The sequence below is a fragment of the Benincasa hispida genome, chromosome 9, assembly GCF_027475165.1.
Source record: "Benincasa hispida cultivar pf3 chromosome 9, pf3_genome.v1.1, whole genome shotgun sequence".
NCBI lineage: Eukaryota > Viridiplantae > Streptophyta > Magnoliopsida > Cucurbitales > Cucurbitaceae > Benincasa > Benincasa hispida.
In genome coordinates this window covers 14,474,656-14,488,269 of record NC_143486.1, presented here as the reverse complement: position 1 = coordinate 14,488,269, position 13,614 = coordinate 14,474,656, and the positions used below count along the sequence as shown (strand labels likewise).

The 13,614-nt window shown below is 31.8% G+C and overlaps 1 protein-coding gene across 1 annotated transcript; it reads right to left on the bottom strand.

The window, feature by feature from the left end:
* Positions 1–617: 617 nt before the first annotated feature.
* On the bottom strand, positions 618–7,489 carry PAO1 (polyamine oxidase 1). Its single transcript, XM_039041904.2, has 10 exons — positions 7,018–7,489; positions 6,640–6,889; positions 6,243–6,368; positions 6,052–6,113; positions 5,807–5,961; positions 4,264–4,407; positions 3,363–3,512; positions 2,053–2,307; positions 1,321–1,402; positions 618–1,209 (listed from the first exon to the last, which is right to left on the bottom strand). The coding sequence occupies exons 1-10, from the start codon at positions 7,067–7,069 to the stop codon at positions 998–1,000; spliced, it is 1,488 nt and encodes a 495-aa protein (XP_038897832.1). The 5' UTR covers positions 7,070–7,489; the 3' UTR covers positions 618–997.
* Between the last annotated feature and the right edge of the window lie 6,125 nt (positions 7,490–13,614).

The following is a 13,614-nucleotide window of genomic DNA, read 5'->3' as shown; positions in this document are numbered from 1 at the left end:
GAGATCACATACAAATAAGAGAGATCCTAGAAATATGAAACCATGGTTAAGAAAGACATAAAAGAACTAAAAATTAGGCATACCAATAAAGCGTACCTTCTTTTCAATGGCTCAATCATTCAAATTTAAACGTACTTAATTTGGAACAATTACCCGTATTGGTTTGTGAGAATAGTTTTCAGTCTTCGAAGCAATTCAGCATTGAAATTGTCATTGTAACGCATCTTGAAAGTTGTACTTTAAAACTTTAATTGCATCTTGTGTAATAAGTAATGGTATAAAGTGACATATTAGAAGATTTGACAAGTTGAATAAAATTTTGATTTAGGAGACACCACTTGTGCATGCATAGTCCATTGAGAGACCTAACTGATCCAATCTGGCCCGTATATTTTATTCGGTTGGTCTACTAACTCTACACTATCATACTATTTCATTGTCTCATCGTACCAATGTTAATCTAATCAAATATGTTATGTCAATATTTTAAAATATCCAATTGCTGAGTCCAAATTAATATTATTGAACTTCAAACCTATTATGGAGCTCACAAACAGAGATTTTAAATTAGTCAAATAATGAACGAAGATGAAGCAATGGTGAACGCTACTAAAAAGTGAGAGATCAACTTCTTTCTTGTATTAAGAGATCAGTAACAATACAATTAGAAAATCCAATATATTTCCCCCCCACCAATTCCTCTAGAACCTTTTCATCAACAAAATAATTTCTAGAACTAAAGCCCCATATTAATAGTAAACCCCTTCAACTATCAGACAAGTGGGCGCACACCTTGATTTCTATGAAGATCATCATCACATAACTTTATTTTCTTCACCTATCTCCTGCTTTCATTTCATGCGTTCTTCTTCATGGATGGTATCGAGTCTCAAATCGACTTCGAATTCAAATTCATCTTCTCATCATCTGTGTCACCCACTGTGTTTTCTTCATCGTACAAATGAGATCTATGTTCCTCAGCATGTCGTCCATGTAGTCATAAAATCGCTTCCTGGATACCGAGCTTGCCGTTAAGGTACAATTGTGTTGGAAGATCACATTTGTGAAGGCCTGAGACGGCCTCTGTTTGTGTCAATGTCAATGATCCTGTTAGAGCTAATAAGGGTTCTAACAAGAATGATTGGCCATCACTTTTTCTCTCCTTATCTTTCCTCATTTCTTCCAACAACGCATTGCTTGTGTCTATGCCTGTTTACATTGGTCAATAAAAGAGATTCTCATCAGACAAACATATATTAGAAGCATGGAATAAAGTTTCTAATTAACAAAATTAAATTAGTTAGAAGGTGTTTCAAAAACCTGCAAGATATCCACCATGTACATAGCCATTAAATCTTTCGCTTGTGTGTTCCCCAGTGAAGTAGATGCGTCCGATGGGTTCCTGGAAATGACACACCAGCAAAAGTACATTAGTTCAAATGAAATATCTAGTCTATCATCAAACAAATCTAAAATGCTAAAAATTCCTCAACAAGTGTTTCCACACTATGATTCAAATCTAGCTGATACGAGAGGTTAACCCTGGAGGATTTGAGCCCACTAAGGAAGTAATTTAATTAACAACCAAAGAAAAATCAAACAAAACAACTGCTGGACACACTACATTAGCTTGTCTGTGTTTTATCATGTCACATATTCCAACTCAGCCCTATATGCTCTTTTAGAGGGCGTTTGGGACAGAGTAAAATTCTTTAGTCTAGAGAGTTCTTAAGTTTAAAACTATTTAGTCATATAGCCCACAATATAAGAAGTTAATAAGTCATAGAATTAATATTCCGTTAAGTTGGGGGCCACAGTGGATTTAAAAACTCATTGGGCCAAACAAGCTACTCCCCCAACTCCTATTCTTTGGGCCAAACAAGCCCCTAACAGAATTTGTTAGTTATACAGGGTTGAGACAATACAGTTGTGGAATTTATCATATTCGCAGGCTTCTACAAAGAGTTGTCTACTTTCTAAGTGTTTACAGATCGACCAATCATGCAGTCAGTTATGAGTCAAAATTTGCAGATAGATAAATAGGCAGTGAACCTTAATGTTTTGAACAACTTGGCAATCGGAGATGATGGGGTAGTTACTGTAGCTACCACGTTGAAACCTGTTACTCCACCAGCGAGGAACAAGTATGTCAATAGCATCCGGGATGTTGTGTCCAAACATATCCCTAAGCACTTCCATGGATTCTTTCAATGTCTCTTCATCAGATTGAGCTTCGATTCGTTTTGATTCTCCATTCGTAATTGTCACCACCAGGATATTGGACCCAGGATAGGCATTCTCCATGTTCTGATGTTATCATAATATAGTCAGTTTGACAATAGTATGATTATTAATCCATAGCAAGTCATAGAAGGAAGATCGAGTATCAAATGCCATAACATTGTCAGTTGAAGTCGTGGAGATATGTAAGGTGAATGTTTATAAGAAAATTCCAAATATATATAATTGTTTGTTTTATTAACCATTTAATGACAGACAGGTTATCTTTTGTTCCAGTATTTAAAATTTTAAAAAATTGGATTTCACAAATAACTAACCAACAATATTTCAACAAAAAACTGAATTAGATAAACATTTTGGGAATTATTCTCAATCAATCACTTAACAAAAACCACCTATCAACTAATTCCTCCAAAATCAATTTGAAATGATTTTAGATTTTTCTAAAATCAATTTTAGTTCAGGCTAAACACCATCGTTTTAATTGATTTTGGTAAGAGAAAAAGTTATTTTGACCATCTCAAAATAACTCCCAAACATACCCTAAGATATAAAAGCTATAATTTATATCAGCCTATGTTGTATTTTAACGAGTAGATTTAAAAATTTTGAATTCACATACTAAAAGTAGATACTTGACAACTCATAAACTAAATCAATCCAACTAAAGAGACCAATGCGATGACATCCGTATTCTGAGAACCAATACAGTACTACAAAGCAAATATACAGGATGATATGCAATCCAAGGATCAAGAATTAAATAAATGTGAGAGTTGATAGGTTGCATGTGACCCATGTGCACCTGATGCACGACTCATTATGAAAGTACTTCCAACCGTATAATAAGTTAATAATGATAAGAGTAAACTAATATAAAAAGCCAAACATGTTAAAAAAATATGGATGCATAGCACATAGGTCAAACGGCTACTACTAGTTCAACCTAAGACCTGGCTGGCTATCACTGTGGGCTTATATTGGCAAGCATGCAATTCTTCTAGCTAAGAAGCTTTGTTTATTCACTTAATATTTTTGGATAAGTGGTGACGATGAGATGAGTGTTAGCTGGCAACAACAACGAAAAAATTTTAACAAAAAATATATGTATGTTAACGGACCTGCCAAAACGTGTAATAGCCCCTTCTTTCATGGGCGTAAATAAAGAATTCTTTTCCGGGTCCGCACGGCCAGAACTTATATGGAAACTTGAGGAAAATCTTTGTATACACCATCACGTCACATTTCTCTATGGCCTCTGTTTTCCACCTCTGTTTCATTATATTTTAAACCATCCCGTTTAGTTAATAATACTAAACGTATAGAAATAAAACATTACAAGAAATATCAGCACACAGAAACAGAAGGCAGTGGGGAAATACTACACCAACCAACAATCAATGGTTCAGTAAATAGAAACACGAGTGGGAAAGTAAACAAGAAATGTTAAAGGATGATGAAGACTCGTAGGTTTAATGGCATATTCGTATAGTATTCTAAAGAAAAAGAGGTAAAAAGGTAAATAAAAAACCGATCGCGTGTAGATTAGACACACACACACACAGGATATGAGTCACAAAATGCAAAACTGGGGGATGATGCATGGGAGTCGCACATAGACACATTGGGAATCCGATTCTTACGTCATGAGTCAGTAGGAGGCCTTGCCATCATAAATTCTGATCCACTAGGTGAAAAATTAAATAATGGACCAGGGCTTTTAAAGATATATATGAAGAGAAGTCAAGTCAGAGCGAAAAATCCCACCACCTCACAGGACGGACAGAGCCCGAGAGATATTTATTGTGTTATGAATATTGAAAGGTCAAGATTCTTCCCACCCATCTTAGGTCTCTCAATAGAGGTTCACAAATCAAGAGGCAACAGAAACGACACGTCGTCATAAATTGTAGGGAGCATTCTTGGTCTTGGTGGGGGCAAAAGTCAGAAATATAGACACCGAGAGAGAGATTAGTAGTGTAGTAACAAACAACATGGAATAAATAAAAGAAGAAAACGTACGGGTAAAGGTGGAGTAAAAGAAATGAGGTCGCTTTGGAGTACACCAATGCTAACAGACAAAACCACATAGTTGGCTTCATAGATGCATCCATCCTCCGTTGTTACAGTAACCCCGGTTCTCGAGTGTTGTATTTCCCGAACAACCTGCATAAAATGATGGATAAAAGTCGTCATGGAGAAGAACAGAAACAGATAAGAATTGGACACAGCAGTCAACTCCCACCCAGAACCCGAATCAATTTTTTATTTGGGCAAGATTATGGGGAATCTTTGCCCCATTTATGGCTTCTATCTAAAGATCACAGTGATTACTAGTGAAGCAGGACGATGATACAGGGGAAGCTTCCCTCATTTACTGCAATTCGCATCAGATTCGTTGGGCAATAAAGGGAACCAAAACAACAGCCCATTAAATGGAGATATTGACAAGACTCCCCACTTTCATGTTTTTATTTGAGTTGATTTGACATCTCACCCCATGGGTTATTGTTTATGGTCATAAAAACCACTGTGCAGCCAAATGCAAATTGGTATCCAGTGACCCTACTAATTTAATAATGGTAAAAAGGCTTTCAAAACGTTGCATATTGTCATTACAATTCTGTCAAATATGATACAAGCAAAGGACATTGCTGGCAAGTCAAAGTTTTGCTATTCAAGTAGGGGAAACGCTATCACAACTTACTGCTCATTGTTGGGTGTAGGGGTAAATCAAAAATTCAAAAACCGCAATTAACAGAAGCATTCAACGGATTGATTCCCCAGTTTCAAAGATTACTTCACAGTGAAAGAACAATTAGAAAAGAAAAAAAGAGAAAAAGGGGGAGCGCAAAGCTTTTTAGTGTCAATTTCATTGTAAAGAAACCCAAAATTAGAACAACTTGAGCTACTATTGAAATCATCTGTAGTAGGCCTATTCAGCGTTGGGCTCCAAAAGATGTCCACAGGAAATCATCTGGCAACAAGCTATGAAAGCGATATCGCGATCATATGACACAGACGGATGCCACTAATTTCAACCAATATCTTAAATAAATATTTTGGCAGCCAAAATAAATATATCGTAAAACCTCACAAATCCGAAGACCGATTTTTCTCATTAGCCAGGTATCCAATGCAAATCATAAAGTTTCTTCAGCCGCTAAAAGAGTTAAAGCAAAAGCGAAATTAACAAGTTGACTACCACCTAGGCTAACACACAGCTTCTAATATAAACTGGCAAATGACAATAGTAATAATATAATATGAATGGAAATTGCTTTCAGAAACGTCATTATCTGCAAACTCCCAAAAGTGGGTCAATCATCAATCTCAACGACAAATAAGAATAGCACATGCAAACAAAAGAGATACCCGGGGATTTCTATCCTATACTTTTTCTGTTTCTTTTACTGTATTTTTATCAAAGCCCATATCCGTCCTTTTGTTTCATCATATGATTGGGTAATCAAAACCAGAACAGACAAAATTTTCATTTAAAAACATATAATTAGCTAAAAGTCAATATTTTAAAAGCAAAACAAATTTCCCCCTTTTTTCTCACCTTGTTGAGTTTGAGACGACTGTCCAAGATTTTTCCCTCTGAGGTAAATAGAAAATCCTCAGCCATTTTGTATAGCAAATACTCATACCCTCTTTCATCTGCAACCAGAAATTCCCTCTCTCCAAAATCCAAGTACGTCGATATAGGCTCAACCTCTACACAAAAACACCCAGTTTCCAATTCAATATTCACATACAGAATATTAGAATAAGAAAAAGAACAAGAATGGGACAGCATAAAATGACCTGCCATCTCAAAATCGTGGAGTATAAAGTCGATGGCGAGTTCCATGGGCGTCTTTGGCGTACTTTAAACAAAAAGAAAGAAGAGATAACATAAGAATATGCTTTGAAAATGTTAATTAACTTAATGCCATAATTCTTCTTCTTTTTGAGATGCTCATCAAACCAACATTAGACTTTTTGAAAAAAGTTACCAAGGCGGCTCCGATACAATGGAGACATCATCAGCATCCGCCCCTTGGTTCCTCAGCTTCTGAATCGCCGAGTCCACCGCTTTCTTGTACGAGTCGGCCGCAACTCCACTCGGAAAAATTTTCCCACTGCAAACTCATTGATTCAAAAACCTAGACTCACTTCAAATTGACCCAGAAAAGAAAAGCGAAACACAAAAACGAAGGCAAAATAGACAGATGAAGGTTCAAATTCAATCTCAAATCATGAATACATTGTTCAATCCCACTAAAAACAATGTCTCTAAAACGAAAAAGAAAAAATCAGAGCAAAAATGGCGGAGGAATAAAAGAAATCATCCGAAACACAGAGAATAGGGAAAAACACGAAATAAAATCAATCAGGATCAGGAATTCAAACCTCCGATCGTAGATATTATAGCGAGCATTGCTGTAATCAGAGAAACAAGTACGGAGACTAGATTTGAGAGCAAGTTCCCAAACCGGATTCGGCTCTTTACCACCGACTCCAACAATCCATCCGGCTCCAAGTTCCACCGATACACCTCCAAAATTCTCCTTACAAACTCTTCCGCCAATACGGTCGGAAGCCTCCAAAATCACCACGTCGTCTATTCCATTGTCCACCAACACCTTCGCCGCCGACAAGCCTTCCGATCAAAAAATGGACCAAATCAGAAGAAAAAGAAGAATAAAGAGAGAAACAGAAACAGAAAGCATGAGTAATAATGGACGAAGCTAAAGCATTAAAAAGGGAAATAGAACAAGACGGACTCACCGGAAACACCGGCGCCGATGACGATGACGGAGGAATGAGAAGGGGAATCCATTAAGGAAGAAAGGGAGAAATTGAAAGGAAGAGAGAAGGAAAATGGAAGCTATTGGATTATGGTAAGGAGAAATGTTGAAGAAATAGCGGGAGTCGGTTTATATAGTTTTTTCTGGACTCCCCTCTTTGGGTGGAAGATTATTCCCAATCTTGTACTCCATTTCTAAAATTAAGAGAGAGAAATAATTGGAAGAGAGAGATGAAAGTTTCAATTTTTCAACTTCATTCTTCTACTTACCAAATAAAAATAAAAACAAAAATTACCTCTAATATATTCATTCGAAATTTGTCCAACTAAATTAATAGTTCCAATAACTATTGCACTAAATTTAAGTAAGCTTTCAGAAACATTTTATTTATAAAAATATGTATTTTCATTTTTTAGAGTATTTTCTCAAATAATTATTATCCAAGAGTTGATAATTTAAGGGTGTATTGGAGTTAGATTTTGTTTTATATTTTCAAGTCTATATTTTTAGATTTGATACTTCAATAAATATGTGTTCAAATTGAATTCTATTTTTTAAAACTGTTTATAAATTCAAAATTATATTTAAAAATAAAGAAAAACGTTTGGAAACAAAGCGATGTTATAAATTCAATTTTTTTTTTTTTTAATAAAGTAATATAATATTACAAAATAATAATTATATAAACTTTTGTTGAGGGCTGACGGTCATTTTCTTTTATCCCACTACACCACGAATTGACATCTTACGCGGAATTAGAAAGGGTAAGGGTATTTAAGTCATTTCAATTACTTCAATCGATTTTTTTTTTTTTTTTCTTTAAGAGGATCCATTGATTTATTTAACGCCACATACAAAAGAAATAAGAAATAAAAATAATGTTGATCTAGAAAAAGAATGATAAGGTATGGTATTAATTTAGACTCTGAACTTTTATACTGTATCAATTTAAATCTTGTGAGAGTTGTATCAATTAAATCTTAAACTTTCATAAATATATTAATATCAACCATAAATTAATAATTGTATCAAGTTAAACTCCCGCTTTTATAATTGTATCAATTTAAATCTTGTGGGAGTTATATCAATTTAAACTTTAAATTAATAATTGTATCAATTTAAACCTTGAAGTTTAACAAGTTTGTCAATTTAAACTCTTCATTATGTTTTATTTCGATACACTTATGAAAAGTTAGGAATTAAATTGATATAGTTATAAAAGTTTAAGGTTTAAATTGATATAATTATGAAAATTCAGAATTTGATTTGATACAATTATTAGTTTGGGGTTTAAATTGATATTACACTCAAAATTCAGAGTTTAAATTAATTAAGAGTGACTGCGAGGTCCAATACAGAAGTAAGGATCGTTCCCAATTTCAAATTTCACAAAATACAAGAATTATAGAGAATAAAATTATGCATTTTTAATCAAATTTACGTCATGCAAAATAACAATATTATAGAAGAAATTGGGGTTTAGTCACACCTATCCAAGCCAATAATTCTTCACGATCTCCTCTCAACAAACGTTCACGAACAAAAAGTCAAAATGGTCACTACCACATATAAGATTTTTCTCTGTATTCTCTATAGGGGTTGAAAATTAGCATGAGTGCGTGGGCTCTGCTATGATTTTGGAAGAGAGAGAACAAGGATTTTGAGAAAAAAATTTCCTAAATTGTTTCTTGGAAGAGAGAATCCCTCCATAATTAAATCAAATAATATATATATATATATATATATATATATATATGAAAACCACCTTATCATATAGTACATATTAAAGTATATGTTATATCGAATATAACACATAACCTATAGTTTTTATATTGTATAAAATACAATATAACTTATAGTTTTAATTCCATTAATCATCTCATACATACAATTAGTATTTGAATCATATCCAAAAAATTAATTCCTCTCATGATAAGCTTTCTATTACAATGTATCAAATACATTATATTAATTATATCACGTATAATTAATTCACTCAATTAATTCAAACACTTCAAATTAATCCAAAATTAATTATCAACAATCCCCGTTGTGAAACTGTAGATTGAAGCTCCAATAATACTTGAATAATTAATTAAACTCGTTTAATTAAATTGCTCAACATCCATTAACTGTCAGTCACTCCACTAAAGACCGACAACTGCAGTCTTCGCACTACATATATATTTTTGTGTCCATTGGATATAACCAATCAACGATATGATGACCCTTCACAAATTACTCGTATGTACAGCTGAGTCAAAAACACCGTTTTGCCCCTATAGTTACATCTAACTTCTTAAGTACCACTAATCCCTTTAATGAACAACAAGTGATAGCCCAACTATGACCAAACCTCTCTCGAGCCAAGAGAAGATGTGACGCCACATTGTACAAGTCCCGAAATGAGCCCTTAAGGGAGCAATTTATCTACTTACCCCGACATTAAGGAATGAGTGAATTCCATTTTCTGTAGTGTTACCCAATAAGACGAATCCTCAAAATGATAGGCTTATTAAGTCGGCGATTTGGTCACTCTCACCTATACAGATCAAAGGATCGCATTCATAGGCAGGAGTTTACAACTCACTCAGTATTCAAGTCATGTCACCTATGGTCATTCTAATGAAATATAAGTTTATATTATTAATGGCGTTATATAATGAGACTATTCATTCAATGGTTTGATCTTATACAAACCCTCGTATGTTTCTACGTGAATGATCAGGATTAGATCAGTTGTAGCACTTTACAATAATTGTAACATCTACAAAGTAAGTGTAGGTTGATGATCAGGATTAGATCACCAGGATTAGATCTTATACAAACCCTCGTATGTTTCTACGTGAATGATCAGGATTAGATCACCAGGATAAGGTACTCAGTCTTATCCATCTACTACAAACTATTTAGATTATCACTTAAACATAATTTACTTATATGTCTCTACATACACGTTTAAGCTACAGAAGATAATCTCGGATGTTAGTTTATTAGTTTTGTAGGTTGATGCTACTAAATGTCAAATAAAATTCATCAGATTTTATTAAATAAACCGTCTGTATATTACAATTACAAACTACAGTACCCACGGGATTTAAGACATCAACCCCAACAAATACAACTATTAATTTAGGGTTTAAAGTGATACAATCTCATAAATTTAGGGGTATAAATAAATTGATATTTGTAAATAAAATAAAAAAAAAAGGCTAGAATGATTTTTATCACTTCTCAAATGTATAGTTTTTTTTTTTTTTCATTTGAGTTCATTTATTTTCATGAAAATTTTCAAGGATAGTCAATTAATTGTAACCCAACTTGCCTACATAATAGTAAATATTATAAAAATAAACGGTTTGTTTTTATGATAAATGTCGCTTAAATTCATGTGGTTCAAGAATTCCTACATTTTTTTAATATTAAAAAAGAAATGAGATGTTTGAAAGAAAATGATAAACATAATAGTCTCATCATACTTATAATAACATTGACAATTGAATTTTGATAAAAACATATTATGGCTGAAAGCTTTGTTACATTTTTTTCCTTTTTCATTTTTGACCTTAAAAGCTTTGACAACTAAAAAATAAAATAACGTTGAAATCATTATGTACGCAAAATATATATTTATATATATATAAATTAATGAATAAATATTGTAGTTAGAGTTGTTCTAGAGAAATGAAAAGATAAATATAATAAAGGTTAGTTAAAACTTTTATGAAAGTAACAATTTAGTTCCTGAATTTTGGTGTGTAACAATTTAATCTTTATATTTTCAATGTTGTAACAATTTAATTTATAAACTTTAGTGTATAACAATTTGATCCTTTTACTTTTAAATTTATAACAATTTAGTCTTTAACGTAAAAAAATTCATCAAAATCATATGTCAAACTTTATTATTTTATGATGCAGGCTTTGTTTTATATAAAAATATCGAGTCTCTAATTTATTTATATGCTTATTTATCCGAAAAGAATTTCATTAAATCTCAACATTGATTTTTATGATAGGAATTAAATCGTTACAAATTTTAAAGTTACAATGGCTAAATTGTTACGTACTAAAGTTCAGGGGCTAGATTGTTACAAAATTGAAAATACAAGGACTAAATTGTTACAAACTAAAAATTATAGAATAAATGGTTATTTTTATTAAAAGTTCAGAGACTAAAAGTGGTTTTTGACTTAAAATAAAATAACATAAAAATGGATGTCAAAACGAGCATAATTCAACTGGCACGGAATGTGTTAACAACCACGAGGTCTATAGTTCGATTCTTATTCTACTAAAAAAAAGTTTTTAATATGAAACAAAAAATTAGTGGATGATGTTTGTTGATTGTTACTACTTGTTTAGGCTATTATTCCAATTATTTGTGTTTGAAGGGCACTATTGGAATTTGGACGAGCCAAATAACCTATAATTTATAAACACTTGGATAATGGTGTGTGGTTTAAGAGAAGTAATTTTTTTTTATAAATTCAATCAATGAAGAAAAATGATGGTTGTACTTGTACTGTTGTACCCTGCATTCTTCCTTTCCTATATGCCAAACAAGTTGAAATATATCAATTATTTTTTTTTCCTTTTGATATTCATTGAATTATTAAACAAATATATTTCTTAAATAGTTGTTAGAGTTGCATGATATGCATGATAAATGCATGTAGAATTTGTTTCTTATGCTTTATGCTCAATAATGGTTTTGTTTGTACTCTTTGTTTTTTTGAAAATAATTTATGTTTAATAGTATTTTTCTTCTTTTAAGTTGTTAAAACATTTGGTAAATTTTAAGGATGAGAACAAAATTTTTAAAACAACCTTTTTGTAGGATTTGGTTGTTCTTCAAAACAAATTAACTTGGTTGTTAAATTACTAATACTATTATTTAAGTAAACAAGTATAGCTCAATTGATATAAAATTTATATTATTGACTTCGAGGTTAGAAATTCAATTTCTCAACCTCGCATATCGTCTCATTTTAACTTTTTTTTTTTTAGTACAACAACGACAGAGATGAGAGATCAAACCTCTAACATTTAAGGAGGAATGTCATGCCTATTACCATCAACTTAAGCTCACTTTAGCCATTTTAGCTTAGGTTTGATTCCATCTATGTAATTTACTTAATAATTAGCATCTTAGCTAGAATGAGCATAACTCAACTGGCATAATTCTAGTGAGAGTGTTAAAAAAAAATCCGACAACCTGAACAACCCAGACTACTCAACTCAAACTATAAGGGTTGAATTGTGTTAGTTTTGTTCTTAGGTTAGGTTGGGTTGAAGTTTTTCTATTTTTGTTAGGTTGGGTTAGGTCTTGGGTTTGCTAAGTAAAAGTCGATCCAATCCAACCCAAATCATATATATATATATATATTTCTTTGTTTAAAGATTGACTATTTTGGATTAATGAATTTATGAATTTTTAATAATTTTCTTTTAAAATTGTTATGATGTTTGTATTTGTTTAAACTTTGTAATAAATATCATAGATATTTAGTTTTTAACATTTGAATGGTATAAGATTTTAGATATTAGCTATGTATTGTAGATCATTTTACGTATTTTAAATTAATAAGAAAAAAATAAGTTATAATTCGAGGGTTGGGTTGGAGATTGTGTTCGGGTCTTTTGGATTGTCAATCGAACAAATCCGAATTTTCGGATCGATCCAAAAAATACTCTCAATCCAACCCATGTATACTCCTACATAAAAATTTATATTATCAACTTTGAGGTCCAAAGTTTGATTCACCCACTCCGTATAAGTGAAGCTCCAACGATTCAAACTCATTTAGTGGACAATCTCTCTCTCATTGTAAAAATATATATTTTAACCGATCTTTTGTAAGGATTATTAAAATATATTATAGCATTTTTCTTTTGATATAATTAATATAGAGTATAGTTAATAGAAAGCAAGGGGGCATGAAAATTATATAAAAATTTGGGAAGAAAATAAAGTACAAGCAATTAATTGTCGCATCCTATAATGAATTTAAAACAAGTCTTAAATTAAAATGTTTCTTCTAATGAGAACAAAGTTAATCCGACGTGTAAGGATTAGCACCCATGATTAAGGGATAATTAAATAACACTAAGCATTATAAAAAGGAAGTTTTGGCATAAAGTAATTAAAGGAGGGGAAACAGAGGCTTTCTAAAAGGTTAAAATATAATTTTAGGTTTTAGGGCTTTACCTTTTGCCATTTTCTTAAAAAATAATTATTTTCAGGAAAAACCATTTACTTTTAATTTAATCCTTTACAAATTAGACCAACAATTCCTTTGATTTGTCTTCAATATTTCTTAAAGAACATATTTGAGTTTGTAACTAAATTAATATATATATATATATAAGATAAAAGGTACTTGTCTTAATTTTAGAAGGTTAAAATTTTGAAAAATACTTTTAAAAGATAGACCAAAAAACATATATGCTTAATTTTTAAAAAAATTTGAAAAACTAAAAAACAAAACTCCAGTTTAGTAACCATTTGATTTTTATTTTTGTTTTGAAAAATTTAGCCTATTTCATCCATATTTCTTATAATAATTTGTATATT

What these genes read in the sequence shown, in the direction of transcription:
- PAO1 (XM_039041904.2), bottom strand. Translation starts at nt 7,069, where the DNA reads ATGGATTCCCCTTCTCATTCCTCCGTCATCGTCATCGGCGCCGGTGTT. An exon ending in ATTGTATCGGAGCCGCCTTG is followed by an intron (nt 6,114 to 6,242) that starts GTAACTTTTTTC and finishes TTTTGTTTAAAG; the next exon opens with TACGCCAAAGACGCCCATGG. An exon ending in ACATGGTGGATATCTTGCAG is followed by an intron (nt 1,210 to 1,320) that starts GTTTTTGAAACA and finishes CAATGTAAACAG; the next exon opens with GCATAGACACAAGCAATGCG.